This window comes from Lutjanus erythropterus, chromosome 19 (assembly GCF_056507025.1).
Source record: "Lutjanus erythropterus isolate fLutEry1 chromosome 19, fLutEry1.hap2, whole genome shotgun sequence".
In the NCBI taxonomy this organism is placed as follows: Eukaryota; Metazoa; Chordata; class Actinopteri; order Lutjaniformes; family Lutjanidae; genus Lutjanus; species Lutjanus erythropterus.
Genome location: NC_139335.1, coordinates 2,163,073 through 2,182,837, shown reverse-complemented (window position 1 = coordinate 2,182,837; position 19,765 = coordinate 2,163,073). Strand labels below are relative to the sequence as shown.

The 19,765-nt window shown below is 41.0% G+C and overlaps 1 protein-coding gene across 1 annotated transcript in view; it reads left to right on the top strand.

Moving 5' to 3' along the window:
- Positions 1–18,985, top strand: part of slc1a9 (solute carrier family 1 member 9) — a 28,811-nt gene extending 9,826 nt beyond the window's left edge. The window contains exons 5-11 of the mRNA XM_084744741.1: positions 2,459–2,564; positions 2,644–2,770; positions 4,926–5,159; positions 7,327–7,521; positions 14,529–14,663; positions 14,821–15,256; positions 17,856–18,985. Of these exons, the coding sequence (XP_084600867.1) occupies positions 2,459–2,564; positions 2,644–2,770; positions 4,926–5,159; positions 7,327–7,521; positions 14,529–14,663; positions 14,821–15,256; positions 17,856–18,038 (1,416 nt within the window). The 3' untranslated portion in view covers positions 18,039–18,985. The remainder of the gene's footprint in view (positions 1–2,458; positions 2,565–2,643; positions 2,771–4,925; positions 5,160–7,326; positions 7,522–14,528; positions 14,664–14,820; positions 15,257–17,855) is intronic.
- The last annotated feature ends 780 nt before the right edge of the window (positions 18,986–19,765 follow it).

Sequence of the window (19,765 nt, the reverse complement as noted above, 5' to 3'; positions counted from 1 at the left end):
GTGTTTGAATGATTAGAAATAGTTGTCTGACTTGGACTGGGTGAGGGTCAGCCCTTCTGCTACTGCTAATCTCTTTACATCTGTAACGCTACATCCTTATTTACCACAGTGAGACGGGGAGCACTGCTGAGCACCGGCTTATAGACTCCTGCTCCCTCAATCTCTCCTCTCCTCTTCCTCCCTCTGTGTTTTCCCCCTTTTTTCTTTATGCCCTTCTTCTCTTTTCTGTCTGCATCTCTGTTTTACTGCTCCTTTTGTTTGCTCTCATCAGGGATTCATTGAAGTCATAAAAGGTATAATTGCTTTTACAGGAAGGATTCGTCCTTCCCCTCTCAACCTTTTCTTTCCCTTTGTTGTCTTTTTGTGAGGATCTCTTGTTCTCTGTTTTGCCTTTTCTTTAAACACAAATCTGAGTTCATTGTGCTTCTGCCAAGCTTTTATTTGCTCGCTCACAGTACGAGTTACAAGATCAGGGTCTTTCTGTGTGAACTGGAAACAGTGGTGAAAAGAGGACCGAAAATCTGTACTCAAGTAGTTATAGTATTATTTACTTTTCAACCAGCGGTATTTAATGTATTATCAATAGCAGCCATTCAATCAAATCAAAGAGGTTTCTGACAAAATCTTTAGTCTAAATCAGGACTGCAGTGATTAGTATATTAATGATTAGTTGATTGGAAGAAAATGATTTGCCATTGTGATAATTGATTAATCATTTCAGTCATTTTGCTGGTTCCAGTTTTTTAAATGTGAAGATTTGCTGCTTTTGTTTGTCATTAATGAGAGTGAATGAAGAGTCTTTGGGTTTTGGACTGCTGATTTGACAAAAGAAGCAAATATGGACTGTGGGAAATTGTGAAGAGCATTTTTTCCCACAGTTTTTTGACATTTTATAGACTAATCCAGGGTTTCCCAAACTTTTTCTGACATGCTCCCCCTTCAGAAGCTGAAAAAACATTTGTGGCCCCTCCATCCCACAGTTTTTTTTAATCAATAATTAACAATAGTTGGGGAGGAACTGATAAAAAAAAGTGAAATAAATGTTGGCAGGACAGATCAGCTGCAGCTCTAAAATGCAGATTAAAGCTTATTAAAGAGATAGTTCACCCAAAAATGAAAATTCAGTCACAGACTGGATTACTCTGACCAGCATGCATGAGAATGAATTATAATATAATTTATTTGAATATATGTATTTCATTTTTCCCTGACAGCCTGAATATGTTGCTCAGTTTGTCTCTAGTCGCTTTAGAGAAATAAATAGGATGTTGTTGGCAACACTGAGCCCAATAAATGAGATGAAAAAACAGGGATTAATACAAAGTTGGATGAAGAACAAGCAAGTAAAACTACGTCAGCCAATAACAGGAGTCTGTGTTGTCAGCAGACCTCCACTGCTGACATGAAAAGTGACCGTATGGTTCATGTCTCTGTTCATCTTTTCTCTCCATGCATGCACTTAGAAATGCAAAATCTGTAAGTGTAGTCTGTATTGAATTAAATTAAATTAAATTAAATTAAATTAGATTGTGTTGTGATGGAGTTGTTTTTGAAAATAAAATGCTTTTAGAGTAGAAATCTGGAATATATTTATGGTAATAAACCATAAAATGACCATGAAATTTCATCAGAAATTAAGGAAATTTACAAAGTTGAAATACTCTTTACTCTTAACAACAACTCTTCAGCTGCAATGTCCTGCTTTGACATTTCTATTCTAAATCAGAATCATGTTAATTAGAATTAGTGTGTTTTTTCACAGCAATGGGCTTTTCTTTTTAGGATAACAGGCTTAGCTTTATATTGTTAGATGATGTTGCGCTCGTCTTGCACTCCTGCAGTGTTCCTGCAGCCTGCCTGAGCTTCCTCAAGTTTGTTCAGTATACCATCGAGGGCTCCCACTCACTTCTCACTCGCTATTTGGACACAGTAACTGTTACATATTGCTGATTTAAATATGCAGGTGACAGGTAAAAATAGATGGTGACAGAATTTTTATGACCCTGTTTGTCAAAATGATGGATGAGAAGGTGGTTAGGGTTACTATTCACCGAGCAGAAACTTTTTGGAGGGTGAAATAATGTTGCCAGAACTTAATTTATTTGTTAATTTAGCTCCTTTTGTTCATTACTTCATTGTGCAAGTGGCGCCCAAGATGGCTGCCATATGCGTTTGTGCAAAACCTTTTAATCTCGATCTACTTTTAGTGCATTTTAAATTTTATGCTTTATTTAGTTTTGTTCACTGTAACAGCAAAGAAAATCTGTATTTTTAATGACAAGTGTGTTTATGAACCTGTGATGATGCTGAAAGGTCAATGAACTAAACACCTGGTACAGTTTAGACCCTGGTCCCTGTGGTGGAAACGTACCGGAGAACCTCTGAAGTTCACACAGTGGAACCGTGGCGATGGTCTGAACCTCTGATCAACCTGACTGTTGTTGTTTCCTCCCTGCAGGTTCAGACGGTGCTGAAGAAGGTGCCGATGGCGGCACCGAACCAAACTGAGCCCATCTTAGTGAACAGGAAGAAACTGGAATACAAATGGGGCATGAACGTCCTCGGTGAGTTGACGACACAACTGATATTTGCTGAGTTCAGCAGTGTTTCGCTGATGACGTGCTGCTTTGTGTCTTCTTCAAGGCTTGATCGGCTTCTTCATCACCTTTGGGATCTGCATGGGCAGGATGGGAGAGAGAGGGAAGGTCATGTGCGACTTCTTCAACATCCTCAATGAGATCATCATGACGATGGTTTCCATGATCATGTGGTCAGTGTCTTTGTTTTCCAATGTGTGTGTTTGTGTGTTTGCAAGCGTGTGTCTCTGTTTTTGCTCATGTGGGCCGGCGGTCGCATTGCTTTGACATTCTGGAGATACCACACACGGCGGTCGGTGACAACGATGGATGAGGCCAAGACCGTGTACGTGAAACAAATTGTGGGAACGAAAACAGCGTCGGATGTGGAGGACAGAGCAGGAGAGATGGGAAGAGGAAAAGCGTGTTGGTGAAGGACGCGGACAGATGGAAAGAAAGGCAGAGAGAGAAAGAGGGCTTCCCTGGCACATGCTGGAGTCTGTGGTATGCTGGGGAGTAGCAGGAGCCGGGGCCCGGAACAATGTTGTGGGCTCCCAGGGGAGCCGCGGTGGAAGATCTCCAAAATGTAATGGATCCACCGACGGCAGAGGAGCCACTTGGCAGCAGAGCAGAAAGCAGATGCGGGTGGGAGGGACAGCGGGACGTGGAAAGATGCGTGTGAGAGCATGTCTTCAGAGAGCAGTGCACGCCTTGAGGCTTCGCAGGACCCTGGCTCGTCGCGCAGAGAAACAGAGTGTAGTGGCACTCAGAGCAGGGGCGGGAAGGGAAGGGAAGGGAAGGAGGGAGCAGGGTAGGCGGCTGGAAGACAAACAGCAGGATGCTTGTCTCGCAGCTCTCCGAGGCCATCTACATGTGCAGCTGGACACCAAAGGAATCGAGTCCTTGTTCGCATCACTCACACAGTATAAACAGATTACTCACGGGCCGATGTAGCCGGCCAAACACAGAGTCCAGTGTATACAAAATCACGTATCATACGAGGAACGCATCCATCAAATCATATGCACGCTGTATTCCACCAAAACAACTGTCGCCGAATGCCAGGCTCCAGTGCCGCTGTCAGGACGAGACCTGCTTTGACTCGGAGCGCGAGCGGCTTAGAGGGGAACACGGCTTTAATTCATACGTCCCACAGCGGACTGTATTCATCAGCGGGAACAACTGCACTCCAAAACTGGAAACCAGAGATCCAAGAATGTGTCATCTCCCCTCGTGGTGAAAACCGCTCCTCTGTCAGTCAATAAAGATTGATGAGGCGTTCGACTAACATTTCACAGGCATTGAAACGAGCAATTGTTGTTTTCTTCTTTTTTTTCGGCAAAACTGTTTTCAAACTCAAAGTCATCCATGTGTCAGTTAATATACCATACATACTTTTTCTTTTCATCTTTGATTAATCTGCCAATGATTGATTAATCATAGTCCAGCCATTCCCAAAATGAAGAATGCTGCGGCCCAAATTGAAATCTGAAAATCTTCTGAAGCTCACCCAGATCTTTAACCACAGCTCTGATCAAATCACAACACTGAGACTGTGTTTCTGTTTAAACAATATTTCTGTGTCATAAATAGAGCAATTCTATGTGAATTTGTGCTAATGGCAGTGCAGCTAAAACTGATAATCCATTCATCTACACACAAAATTGTGTAAATTGCATATCTTTTCATTTTAACTCTTGTCCTGTCAACTATGATTTCTGAAATATAAGTTAATGTTAATGTGAAGGGTCACCAGATATGTTGCAACATCTGTTAAAATATTGTATTTTTAAATAATAAAATATTTCAGATAAATGAAGAATTACATGCAACTTAAATCATCTGGCTTTGTTTTTTAGTATAAAAAGTCAAAAAATCAAGATGGGTGACAGTATCATGATTGGAACAAAAAGGGGCGTCTTCAAAAGGCTCAGCTGCAGGATTATAGAGATTTCACCATCTATAATCCAGAATATCATTAGAAAATTCAGAGAATCCAGAGAAATCTCTGCATGTAAGGAGCAAGACTGAAAACCAACACGGACTGTCTGTGACCTTTGACCCCTCAGGCAGCACTGCATTAAAAACTGCATTAAAAACCCTCATCATTATATAAAGGATACTACATGGGCTCAGGAACACTTTGGAAAACCGTTGTCAGTAAACACAGTTTGTCTTTGTACTGTATTCAATCGAATATAGGTTGATCATTGCACTTTGTTTTTATTTAGGTTGTAGTATATAGTACACACTAATTTAGGAATCATCCTTATAGAGACTAGAAAACATAAAGTATTATGATCTAATGAAGAATAATAGACAGTAATCCACAGTTTTCTCTGTGTTCAGGTACTCTCCTGTTGGCATCGCCTCCCTGATTGCGGGGAAGATTGCGGCCATCGGAGACCTGGAGGTGGTGGCCAGGCAGCTGGGTATGTACATGGTGACCGTCATGGTGGGGCTGGTGATCCACGGCGGCTTGATCCTTCCTGCCATATTCTTCGCCACCACCAGAAAAAGCCCCTTTACCTTCTACTCTGGGATCTTCCAGGCCTGGATCACAGCTCTGGGCACGGCGAGCAGGTAGGACAGCTGGAGGGAAGAGAGAGAGAGAGAGTGTGTGTGTGTGTGTGTCTGTGTGTCTGTGTCTGTGTGTGTGTGTGTGTGTGTGTGTGTAGAAGGTCTCTGTTTGGGCATGTGTTAACACGTGTGGCAAAAATGAAAATGACACGCACTTCCATGAACCTGATGGGATGGGTGCTGGATTACACGTTACACTATATCCACACAAATCAGAAAAATACCAATCTTTAAAAAAAAAAAATCCTAACTTAATCATGTCCGACCAAAAAACTCTTAACAAAATAATTACTACTAAAACTCTGATTCCAGTTTTTTAAGTGAAAATGTATTCCTTAAGTATTCATATACATGTTAATTATATGTAATTTATGAAAATGTTGTGGTTTGCTTTAAGTCTTTTATTTTTCAAACTTGTTCTGTCAGAAAAGTTTTATTCCAGACAAGAATTCACAAAAAGTAGCAACACAGTCTACCACTACTTTAAAATATATTTTTTATGAATAAGTTTAAAGTGTGTCCCAGATTTACGTCAACTCTGTCAGATTTTTTCAAAAAACCTGATCTGATGAGGCATAAAACGGTTAGCTATACCCTCAGGACCCCTGTCTCACCTCCTGGTTTTAAATCTTATGGAGTCGACATTTATGCTGATGGAGGTGAGATAACGCTCAGTTCTCTTGAACGTTGAAATTAATACCTTTTACCAATTAAATAAGTAATGCCACACTTGGGCTGCCCTCAAAAAATCGTGGACGTGCCTGTATGTGACATCAACTCTGTCATACAGAAGTTGACAAAAAGTTTTTTTTCTGTAATATTTATTTAATAAATGTTCATAAGGATTTATTTTTTAAAAATCATAGTAAACCTGATGTGTCCAAACTTTTGACTGGTACTGTATACAAAGTAAATAAAATAAATAGAGATCTGTAATAAATAGGGCGGCAAATTTAATCTCCATTGCAATAAAATCGCAATATGGCCAAATGCAAAATCTAAATTTCAGAAACCGGAAACAAATCACAATCTTTTTTAAAAATGTGTGAGATGACAGCATTATAATGAGGTACTATAGAGCTGCAGAGATGACCTGACCTAAAAATTTTGTTCTTGATGAAAGAAAACATGTTTGTTTGTTTACAGTAGGACTTTTTTTACCAAACTGTGCAGCCCTAATAATAAATACAAACTACAGAATTCATGTTGCATATACACCAGTCTTTAAAAAAAAATATAGATTGATAATAAATATACAGACTTGTATAAATAAATGTATAAAGGTTACTAATCATATAAGAATATATATAATACATGTAACCCCAGTGGATGTGTGTGTGTGTGTGTGTGTGTGTGTGTGTGTGTGTGTGTGTGTGTGTGTGTGTGTGTGTGGACGGTGTGTGTTTGGGCATGTGTTAACACATGTGTGTCACATGTTTCCTTTACAACATCTTTTCCTGGAGCAGCTGCTGTAGTCACTATGATTGATCGGTGTGGCCTGCTACTCGCTCGCAGCTATTTGGGGTAAATCTGGAAAGGCCGAAGGCAAAATTCTGTGTTTATGCGACTGAACGGACAAATCAGGACAGCGGAGCCAAAATGTGTGTACGCGCAGGCTATCATAGACAAGTCCATGTCAGACAGATCCATGTTGTAAACGTCTAAGCCTTCGGATTAGTTGTCAGCAGCCAAACCGGCCCCGTTGTATCCTGCCCCGGCTCGGCTTGGCTCGGCCCGCCTGGGATTCTGCATCGCCGCTGAAACCAACTGTCATTTTGGCACATTACTAGGGCTTTAGTGAATATGGGTAATCCTATCAACGTTTTCTCTAATTATATTATGACCCGAGCTCAGCAGGGCCGGGAATCAAATTCCTTTAATTCACATGTCGGAGGATTGCAACAGTGGCCTGCACCAGCTGTCAGGAGGAGGCTGTCAGCCGACTCAAATTTCTCCTGCTTTCTTTTTTACCCCCTCACCTCCCTCCTCACCTCTGCACTGTTTGTCTTTCACCACCTGTCTACCTATTTTCTGTCCTTCAGCAGACACTTTGCTCCTGCTCTTTGTACATCTGCACCTTTTTTATAACCAGCTATCTTGTGGGGCCCTCTTCTTCTTCTTCTTCTTCTTCTTCTTCTTCTTCTTCTTCTTCTTCTTCTTCTTCTCTCAGTGCAGGGACGTTACCTGTCACCTTCCGCTGCCTGGAGGAAAATCTGAAGATTGACAAGCGTGTGACTCGCTTTGTGCTGCCCATAGGTGCCACCATTAATATGGACGGCACTGCACTGTATGAGGCGGTGGCAGCCATCTTTATCGCTCAGATGAATGACATCACGCTGGACGGCGGACAGATCGTCACTGTCAGGTGAGGCATGTGCTTGACACAGAGATTGGAGTGAAGGCCTTTACACACCAACAGCGACACGAATAAATGATACACATTTGCAAATATTTGGCTGGTTAATTACATCAAGAGCAACACAATTTTGCAAATAAATTATGACACTTCAAAAAGAAAATCGCACTGCTGCAAAAAAAGTTTAAAAAAGTTTAAAAAACAAACACTGAGCTCTCGTCTGGCCGGTCTGTTGATACACAGGAGTGAAAATAAATCCGCTTTTTAATCTTGTTTGAAACATACACTCTGAGCTCCCCTCCTGTTGAGTTGGCATCAGAGCGACTCCGATGTTTCTTCCTCCAGAAGCTCCAGTCTGTCACAGACCCTCTCATCCAGAGCTCCCCAGCTCGGAGCTGTCTGTCGGCTCGGGGTCTCAGCTCCACCCAGTCATCTTGGCCCTCAGTTAAGTCAAAAGTAACTGGGTGAGCTGACAAACTCCTGGGCTGAGCATGGCTGGACTCTTTTTAAGATTCTCTCTCTGATAATTCGATTTTATAGCAACTTTTCCTGCAGGAGTTTCAGCTATTGATTCAGGGTCTCACCGGAGGAACGTGCACACGAAGCTGCACCAGCAGAACAGCTGATAGGAACACCCGGTCTCTAGATGACCTGTGATTTATTTAAGGTGGGGAGGTGCAGAAGACTAATTCTGTCTCAGACCATTTGATTTACAATATGCTGAAAGGTTATTATGGAATTATTTCTCAGTGATACCAAAACAGCATTGCCATCCGTAGCCTTAATGCTGACGCCTCTGTATGACCTACATGAGCAAACAAGACCATCGTAGTTATTCTTAATGCCTGCTACTGGGTCAGATTCTCCTTGAAATCAGATCACTGCAGGTCAGAAGAGCCTGTCTTAACATTTTCCTAGGCGAAGTCACAGCGAGTAGTATGCTAGCCAGTAAAAATGAAGTAGGAAGAGATTTATATTTAGATAATTATATTTTTAATGTCATATTTTGTGGTTATGGCAGTGGAAACACTACTGCTTTTGTCCTCCAAAACAAACACAATATGAACATTCCTTTAATTTAGTTGATTTTAAAGGCCACATGCTGTGTATGTCCATGTTGTAACGCTATCCTTAATTATAAATATGCAGCCAAACACAGTGTCAACAAAATTCCAAAAACATTTCCATATGACTTTTAACACTTTGAGGCAGTCATGAGCAGCAGCCTAGAAATCCACATGTATGCAGTGAGGAAGTAATGAAATATTCGTTTCTTATTTCTGAGGTTTTAGCAAAACCGTTTGATTGGAACCAGTCTACTCTGCTTGTGGTTGCCGGGGGTTACAAATGATGCTCAGCACTTTGAAGTTGTTTATTGTATCGTTTTTCATCAATGACCAAATTCCATAATTTAATTTTCAGCAGTGCTGTGTGACTATTGTATCATCATGTGTGGTGAAATTGTTCTAAAATAAGATCCAGATGTGGTGTGTAAATCTCTCAAATGTTCCACTTTATCTTCTGCTCTCACAGCGGAGGTGTTAATAAGCGCTGCAGTTTGTCAAAAAACACGATTGAGATGTAATGTAGAGCTCGTGAGATCAGCCAAACGTCACAGTAAACATAAGGGTTTAGAACAGTGTCCAAACTGGCCTGCAGTCACCAACACAAAGTGATAATTCCTGTAATTGCAGACGTGCCATGACAAGCAACATTCTTGTGAGCATTAAAGATTTAAGTCTCACAAGAAGGCAGGAAACATTAAGTGATTGTGTTTTGTTGTGGACATAAGAACAGCAATAAACATTTCCTCCCTTTCGTCTTCAGATGCTACTTTCATGCAAAGGTTGCGTGCGTGATGTGGTCAAATTAATACATGCAAATACCAGGTTGTTGCTGTAAGACCTGTTTCTTCAACTGTAAACCACAAAAGCAGACCACACACGTGTAATCTGTGGTCCCAACGGCTGTCAACCATCAAGAATGGTTTCAGGCAAAGCAGGGTTTTATTTGATTTTTTTAATTTAGTCATATTATGGAAATTTAATGCAGAATTCTGCAGTTTTCTGCAGATATCTTTGTAATGGAAAAAGCTGAAAATCTACTATAATGTTTAAGTAACCCTGTCTTAAAGGTCTAGTGTGTAAGATTTAGATTTATCTCTTGATTCAACTGGCCCGGCACATCTGCATGACAGTTTTGATGCATCCTTCACATGGCTTCATGTCCAACCAGCAGCAGTAGGGGAGCATTTTTTGCCCACCTGATCATATTAACTTTCTCACATTTTGTTCATTTGGTCCTCTTTCCTTGCTTTTTGTGCTTCTACCATGGATAAGTTAGCTACGTAGTTAAGTAAATTACATAGTCTATTTTTATGATCACAGGTCTGTACAGTGTCTTTTATTTTTTTGTTTTCCACTTGGGCCACCCCAGTCAAAAAAGTCTGGAAACGCCCCTGGGTGTTTCTGTGTCTGACTTCCTGCCCTCTCGATCTGCTCTGCGGACACTGATGCAGCATCCTTCAAAAATAAACTTAGAGCGTACTTTCCACAGAGTAGAGTGGAGATCCTGCAGATAATGATCAGTGGCAGCCATCGGCTTCAGTGGATGTGGTGCAGCTGTAACGCAACGCAGCCGTGCCTGGTGGGATTAAGCCATTAGGGTAGAGTAGGCAAAAACTGTACTCTGTAAAAGTACTGTTACTGTGCAAAAACAAATACTCAAGTGGACGTAAAGGTAGCCAACAAAATAACTACTTGAGTTAGAGTACAAAAGTATTTGCTTAAAAATTACTTTTTACTTTTTTCACCAAATGTTTAAAGCATCTGGAAAATAAAAATCCACAATAACCTTTTTAACCAAGTAATTTAGGGTCTCTTGTATTGGGTTTGAATTGGACATGCTTGTTACAGAAATTGCACAATTAATTACACAAACCAATGATAAAAAAAAAAATCCACATCAGTTGCTGAGTGCATGCAGCCAGCTACAAAAGCTAACAGTGTGCGAGCAGAGTGCATTTTACTGCTCATGCTATTTGTGCAGCTTGACGAACAGAGATGGAAAATTTGAGACCAAATCAGGAAAATTAGACAAGCTACTTCTTTTTTTAAATGTTTCGATCACTTGTTTCTCTGACTTATCTTCCTGCCATTTTTTATTTTCCCACATTTTTTAAATTCAGGATTAGTTTCACTTGTGCCTTTAGCATACTGACAGTTAGCATTGCTAGCATCGCTAATTTGCATAGTTGTATCATAATGAACTCGATACAGTATGCAGAAATGGCGTCTATAAGCCAATTTCTAGCTTCCTGGTTTACTTCCTGGTTTTGCGGCACACTGAATATGCACAGTAGTGTTTCCCTCCTTGTCCCTGCCCACAGACTTATGATGATGTCACAGATCATGTATCAAAAATTCATCATAGAAAGAGTTATAACTGACTTTGTTTGCAGTTTGTCTCTTTTTTGCTGCAATACTGTAAGTGGCCAAAAGGAAAAATTGGTTGCAAGTCAGAGCAGACTGCCCTATCTGTTTATATGTTACAGGGCTCTGTGGCCCTTCACCTCCTGAGCAGGTGCGCTCACCTGCACAGGTAATTTGGCACCATCTTGTGGCCACAGATGTAAGTTACAGTACAGACACACAGCACTTCCATCATGATTACTGTCTGATTACTGTCTGTATTATGCATAATGTTAAACCAACCCAAGGTGGGAACCAACCGTGATCTGATTGATCGTATAAAACGTGGATCCGAACCCATACGGATCCCGGAACGGGTCTCGGGTCCTAGGGTTTGTGTGGACCGATGAAGACCTCTACTTGTGGTTCTGGTGTACATGTGCTCACGTAGACTGAAAAATCTGATAGAAATCATCTGACAAACTGTAAATAAAATATACCGCGATGACACAAACCTCTGAACACTAAAACGCTAAATAAAGTCATTCCAGATGCTACAGCTGACGACAGTAAAATCTGTAAGCGCACTCTCCTGTGTATCTGTGTCAAATATCCAGAATATCAGTTTTTTAAAGCACAATATCAGAACAATTTACCTTCTGTTATTAAACCTGTCAGTTTCTGAGCTGTCTGTCTTCTTCCTTTGCCATCCACCTGTCACTGTGCTGTCTCACTGACAGGGGGCTGTCTGGGCCGAGCCCCACACAGTTTAACCCCTGGCACTGAGCACCCAGCTGGGGCAGCGTGGCTACCTGCCAACTAGCTAAAAACAGATACATTTGGCAGCAGTTTACTTCGCCATACGTCAGGAAAGTCAGTAAATCACAGAGAGTTGAGGCAGAGCAGCCAGAGGACATCAGAGGGAAAACCAGAAAACATTTCTCCATAAAATATAATACAGTTCCATCAAAATCTAGTAGAGATTCTTCCAGTAGAGCAGCCGTTGTCTTTTTTTTTTTTCTTTGTCAGTCAGTGTGCATTACAATAACAGGATAGCAGTGAACATTTCTAATTAGGGAATTGTGCTGGTGGTTAGCTCATGAGAGACGGTGAAAGCTTTGCAAGAGCGTGGCTGTAAACTTTACAAACCAAGGCTCTAAATCATCACAAACCACAAAACTCACGGTGATTGAAGCAGAGTGCAGGAGACGCTTCACCCCAGCGCACCATGGAGCACACAGGACAGGTGACGCTTGCTTGTTTTTGCTACTGACAGACTCACATGGTTATTTTAAGTGTCTGACAACTTCATGGAGAGGGACATGACAGTGAAAGATATGTATTGTTTATCTAGAAACAGCTGTTTTATGCCCTCGCTAAACTAACCACACTCAGTTACAGCGAGTGGCACATTAAAAGGAAGCAGGAGGAGTATGTTATGTTATAATTTTCCTTCTGGCCATCGTCATCCCATCGTATCAATATGTTCTTCCCCCCGTCTTCTTGAGTCTCAGCTGGGAGCAATTTCATCTACACTGCATATGTTCACTACATCCAGTAAACTAAATAAACTCGCAAAGTGACTCACACTTGTTTTTCTTCATAAACAGAGAAATACAACCGTACACCTCCTGAATTCAAGTTTCTCTCTTTTACCAAACACTCATTAACTCCTCATAAAACATTCAAAACTCACCTGAACCACCTTTGTTAATCTGTCCACTCCTCCAACAATCGCCAACTCTGGTTTAGTTGAATTAAATCCTTTATTCACCACGTGAAAACGAGTGCAAAAAGTTTGGCTCTGCAGGCTGTTTACCTTTTTCCTTTTTGTCCAGCTGATGAGGTGGATGAGAGCGCATTGGGGAGCAGCAGCTGTCAAAAATATTGTTCCAAAAATCAGCAAAAAAGCCAGCCAGCGATGGATTCAACCCATCGTTGATTGGCGTTATATTTGTCCAATCGCCAAACACTTTTATGGCGGTGGAAATACTACCTCTTTGTCCACAGGAGCCAAAACCAACAAATTATGAAAGTTCCTTGTAGCAGCTTTAACTGATATATTTCATAGATGCATAGCGTCTGTTGATTTATAATCATAACTTAGTGAATAATGTCAGAGCCTAGTTTGTGGAAAATATTTTTTTTTTCCAACCAAAGCTGTAATTATCAATTTCAGATTAGTGTTTTGAGACTGAAAGACAAAATATGAATCTCCATACTATATGGAATTTCAAAATAAATTCAACCAAACTTGTTCATGTCAGTGACTGTCTTCGGTTTGTCTCCGTCTCTGCATAAATCAGCTGACCTGGCAGATTTGACTCTGGTTCTATTAGAAACTCGTGCTCAGCCTTTTGTGATTTCAGGGCTCTGACACACCGAGTTAATTGGACTAATTAGGTTTATTGGCAGCCGTTTGGGTGACTGAGAATGTTGAATCAGCAGTGAAGGCAGTTTGCTCACTGAATCAGTGATTTTCACCATTAAATGTGGTTTCTCTTTCGTCTGACTGGTGCAAAGCAAGATTTTACACAACGTTTTATGGAGCATATTCTTAGTTTATATTATAAGTACATAATGAGATGTGAGAGATTGAGATTTACAGTGGTGGGAAAATGTTTGGCTATGGCTGGTTTGTGTTTGGATTTAAAAAAAGCAAACTACTGACAGTTAAAGTCCTCTAAATCAGGCGCAGTCATGTGACATTTTTTGGGGTCTGTACCAAACAAAACATGTTTTCTTTCATCTGGAGAATAAGACATGCTGTTCTCTCACACACTTTTTACTTTTTCAAAAAATTGCAATTTGGTTCTGCGATTTGGAAATTGCTCTTACTGCAATTAATTCTGCAGCTCCAGTTAATACAGTACATATTAAAACATGGAAGAGACAACAGGAGCACAGGAAGACAAGTTTCCACACCAAGTCAGTAGTGAATGGGACGTAATGATGCCAGAAGGCCAGAAAAGAGCCCCATATTATCTACATATGATGCCGGTTTCCTCCTCACACTGGATGGGATCTTTTCAGGTTCATTACAGGATGTGAATTCGCTCCACCACTGCCTTTGTAAAAGAGGAAGTTCACATTCACAGTTTTGTAGAATTAATTTTTCCCTGATATGCCTGTGAGTAAATAAAGACTGTAGGGTCAGATGGAATTTCGATTTTTACAAAATCTTCTATTCTAACAAAATATTTGCAAAATCAATGGCACCGATGTTACATCTCGTGCATTATTGTATATTCTGTGCAATCAACTAATAGGTTTTTGTAAGATATTATACCGTATTTGTGTATGTTTAGTTGAAATTAATACAGTCCTGGACAACTTTTTAACTTCACTAAGTAGGGATTCTGGTGAAATTTGTGGTAAGTCTATAAAACTCTTGCAGACCCAGTGTCTAATCTGTGGACTTGTACTTCTTATCTACAGTTTGGAATTGTTTATAAGTTGTTATACAGTGGTTTTACTGGTCTGGCCCACTTGAGATCCAGTTGGGCTGTGTGTGGCCCATAAACCAAAATGAGTTGGAACCCGCTGCTCTATCAATTTTCTGGTTGATTCTGAAGATGGATATATTTTCTTCTTTTTCCTCCCCAGTATGACTGCCACCCTGGCCAGTGTTGGAGCTGCCAGTATTCCCAGTGCTGGACTGGTTACCATGCTGCTGATCCTGACGGCCGTGGGCCTGCCGACTCAGGACATCAGTCTGCTCATCGCCGTCGACTGGCTGCTGTGAGTCAGGTGTCTGAGAGGCGTGTGGAGGGTGTGAGTCAGAGGTGTAGCACTGCTCTGCAGAGCTTTTTCAGTTTGTGAGAGGGGTTATAAAGGTGTTATGAAGGTGTTGTTCAGCTGTTTCACTCGCTGACACTGATACTGTTTGTCCACCCAGTGACAGAATGCGTACCTCCATCAATGTGGTGGGCGACTCATTCGGCGCCGGCATCGTGGACCACTTGTCGAAGGCAGAACTCGCCGAACTCGACGCTGCAGAAATGCAAATCCTCCCGCCGGAGGAGGAGCTCGATTTCATCCCCCCGCCCCCCATCCTCACAGAGATGGACCTTGTCGACCCTTTCAAACCGCCCGAGCTGCCACCTCGCTCCCCCCGCCCGCCCAAACAAAACCACCACGGCCACGTCTCCCAGTCTCAGTCCATCACGTACTCGCCGTCCCGCTCTATCCGATCCCCATCACCACGCTCCATCCGCTCTCCCTCTCCGCGCTCTGTCTGCTCCCATTCCCCTCGGCCTTTCCGTACTCATTCACCACGCCTCCTCCGCAGGACGGAGCCGGGCTACTGCGCCCTGCCCAGCCACGATAACCAGGTAACTACGCACCGCTGCTTCTTCTGGTTCTCATGTAACAGAACGCATGTTCCTCCATCAGTCCCTCCAGGATTTCACAGGCCTTTTTGGAATTATTGCAGCCTAAAATACAAAATTTCAACTTTTCTAAGAAATTGTGATGCATGTTGCAACATTTTTTGCAGCAAATAAAAATAGCTAAAAAAAATATTGTGACCAAAAAAAAAAAAGCAAAAACATCATAAAAAGACATTTGTGCAGGGGACTTCTATGATTTGTGAAACTTGCAGAAAACTGCAATGATGAAGTTGCAGCGACTGAACAAAATTCTACGGTTGTGCAGAATTTACAGAGATTAGTTCAATTTGCATCACAAAATCACAGCTTCCTGGAGGGACTGCGTAATTATAAAATTACACTTAAAGTTTGTTTTGAAGAAATATGCTATGTGCTTGGAAGTCATGAGAACACACATACAGTGGAACCCTAAATCATCCACGTATCCTCAGGGAGTTATTTTCTCCATGCAAGTGCTGTAATATACAGTGTGTTGAGTAACAGAAGACTTTATGATTTATGAAAAGCCATGACACAGATTTCACAGGGCCCTACAGTTGGTCAGTGCTAAAATCTCCCTGGTGAATTAAAAATATTATTACCTAATGTGTTGCTGAAAGTGAGTCATTTATTCAACACACATTTTTAATAAGTCAACTACGCTCTCCAGATGAACTTTTATGGGTATAAGTCTGCTGTTACCTTTTCTTTTGCAGTGATGTAGTCATTTTAATGCCTGGGCTCGCCTCCAAACGTGCAAATGTTCCACCAAAACAATGTTATTTTGCAGGGGCACTATCACTGCATCCCGGGCTTAGCTCTGCCAAAAACGATTGTGATTGGTTTAGAGAAGGACAAACAAGACAGAGCATTTTTTTTCCCTGTAACAAAATCATCATGTGTGGAGCCAGACCTTTCTCCAGAGCTGATCACTGTAGAGAGAGGTCTGCTTATACAAGACTACAAAGAATCAGATGATGTACAGTCTGGGAATTTTTCAACAACAACAGAATTCAATAGACTTTCCTGACTTGTAGAATTATCAAAACTGTTATTTACGTGAGTCATGGCACAATTCAAACAGGATCAAAAAAATAATCGTCTTTGCTGTTGACTCCCATACACATCTCCTCTGAAATGAGGGACACACCAGAAGGGGAGGGACTTCGCCTCTCTATAGTCTGCTCAAGTTTTAACAGATTTTGCTGATGAGCTTTCCGACCATCTATGCTTCCAACCGAACTTTCACTCTAACTGAAGAAAACATCTTAAAAATACATCACCCTGAAAATATTCATCTCTGATATGTCATCAGAGAGTAAGCAAACTCTGAAAACAAAGCTACAGCTGCAGTATCTCCCTTTGAAATTTCTATTCTGGCCTTGTAACCTTTTGCTCGTTTCACGTAAATTAGAGTTCAAATTAATGCTGGATGTTTGCCGAATAAGTAAGTGTCTGTTTATGAGTCATTAGAAAGCATTAATAATCTTTCAGAAGGAGTAGATGTTTATAATGGTTAAATTGAGAAAAATGTGAATGGAGTTTGGCAGCAGTGAGACAGGCAGTCACTGAACTCCAGAGTGTGTATTTTCAGAGCAGTGGGCTTTTGTTTTCAGGCTAACGGGCTTAACTTTACATTGACAGACAGCTGACAGTTACAAACAGCTGCAGTGGGGGACTTGTGGTCGTCCTGTGCAGCCTGCCTGAGCTTCCTTGAGTCTAGGGTGAAACAACTCACTTGAACCAAAAGCTCATTTTGCAAAGCCTGTTCAAGGAGGGAATGTTGCATCTGAGTTACATGTTCGTTTCTGTTTGTGCAAACTTATACAAACTTATTCCATGTATTTATCAGATGTTATAAGCAGAGAGACATGAGAGGACACTTTTTACAGCGCTGACACAGTGCTGCATGCACATAAGCAGACACACAGATAGACAGACAGACAGACAGGAGGAGAGAAATCCCTCCACACAATCCTGACATAAAGCGATCTTTTTAACTTATCAGTCGCAGAAGAAACAACGCTCCGTTTATCCAGGAACACATAAAAAGCTTTATGTTGTAAATCCATGAGGTTATCAGCTCAGTGTGTGATTACAGACGAACAGGCGAGCAGAATCACTTGTTGACCGGTGCAAAGTTGTGTTACGTCATTCCTTTTTTGATTCTCCAAAGCCAGCACGCTGTATAAAATGCAGGGGTGGTTAGGTCATGCAGAGGAGAGCCTAATGCAGGATATCTGTGTTAAAAGGGCTATAAACTGTATATTAAACAGAATTTCAACCTGTTTAATGTACAGTTTATTTCTCAGACTTGCTATCTGGACTGTAGAGGTCATTTTTGGACATGCAATTGTTCATTTTTAGTTTTATTTTTCACCAGAGTCAATGATCTGCCAGGGATACCTGGATGATTTGTTTCTCTGTGCATGTTCTCAGGTGAAATCCCAGCACTGATCTTTCAAACACTGATGTATTCCTTCAACATTTAGCATGCATGTGTAAAACTGACCTTGGTTTTTTACCAAGTGTAAGCCACATGGTCTCACTATGTGTCTCCCAGATTCCCACGCTGCCTCGCTCCTACAGAGAGAGAGACCGTGAGCGAGAGAGGCTGCGACGAGAGAGCGAAACGGAGGAGGAGGATGAGAGGGAGAGGGTCCTGGGTGAAGTCAGCGATGGAGAGGAGAGTGATGACACTGCTTACGATCGGAGACACGCCATCCTGCCTGCCGACCTACCGTGATTGGATTATTAATCCCACGGAGGAGCTCTCTCTCTCCGCCGATTAGTTTTATGTTTCACTTCCACAACATTCTGGTGGAGGTTCACGGAGGATTTCTGGCTGCTTTCATTGATTCTTCCTAGATGTTTTTGAGTTAACAGAACTGTTGGATAAGTCATCAAAAAGCTTACTTTGAGCTTAACATGCATTCTGTAGATATTAAAATGTTGCCATGGCAACATCTTGTAACATTCCTTAAAACCAGGCCTGAGAGTTTTGCTCTTTGGTTCCCTGCAAAAGACACTTTAAAGCTACTACGAGGAGCTATTAACTGGGTATAAAACAACTCTGTTTAATTCTGATGCGTCTATATGACCTACATAAGCTGTATAACCGTTCTTGACGGCTGCCAATCAGGTCGGAGTCTCCTTGAAATCAGATTAAACAAGCCTGCGTTTATATTTTCCCAGGCTAAGTTACAGTGAGTAGTACTTTAGCTGGTTAGAAAGAAGCAGAGGGAGATTTTTATTGAGATAAGTTTATTTTTGACATCATATTTTGTGGTTATTGTGGTGGAAACACTACTTTTGTCCACAGAGGGCTCCAAAAGCTCCTAACTATGAAAGCTCCTCGTAGTAACTTTAAACTGAGAGTTGTTTCCTTCGTTCACTCACGTCATTTCCTTTTTAAAATTCACTGTCTTGATTTGTCATTTCATAACTTTAAGTGCTCCTGTATGTCTGAACTTCCTTAGGTTTGCCTGATAGAAGAGAATCTTTAAAGGGACAGTTCAGTCCAAAATCAAAAATGCATATGTTTCCTCTTACCTGTTGCGCTGTTTATCCATCTAGAATTTTTTTGGTGTGAGTTGTAGAGTTTTGGAGATATTGGCTGTGGCGATTTCTGTCTTCTCTCCAATTTAATGAAACCAAATTGAGCTCTGCAAAGTTTGATGTTTCATGTTTGAGAGAAGATAGACTCCACAGCTGATATCTCCAAATTTCAGAACTCACAAATGGATAAATAGCACCACAGGTAAGATGAAAAATATCTGTTTTTGATTTTGGGGCGAACTGTCCCTTTAACTTCTCTTGATAAGAGAAGTATCTTGGTGTTGAGGCCACCTTTATAACGCACAACCATGAGTTATTATTTGACCCTTTACCTCAACTTTTTTCTCTTTTACTTTTATTTTCCTGGCAGGAAGTGAACTTTATTAAATCAAAGGAATAGTTTGATGTTTTAAGAAACACTCTTACTTGCTTTCTTGAGGAGAGTTATGTATAACGCTAAATTACAATTAAACAATGCATGGTTTTTTCATTGGGGAGAAACTAAACTTCAAACCACAGAGATTCAGTCAGGAGCTACAAAAGTCCTGAGATCTGAACACAGGAAAGCTGTGTCAAAATGTCAATCTGTTCCTTTGAATGACCTCAATAATATCAACAGTTTCATGCAAATGAAAAAACAACCAGCAGACATTATTATTTTTTATAATTAATAGCTTCTTCTTGCGTCTCTTTGCATTTTCATCCTCGGTGCTCTTCTTGCACATCACCTCATGTTTCCCCCCGACAGCGGTCACTCTTGATGTTAATATTGTCAATATATTATCTATGGTTTGTATTTTCTTGTTGTGGTCTGGTGTCTGAAATGATGAGCAATAGGCAAGATGCTGTTTTGATTTTGTCGTATGTTTAAATTTAATTGTTATTTCACTTTCACTTATCATTTTGAGTTCTTGA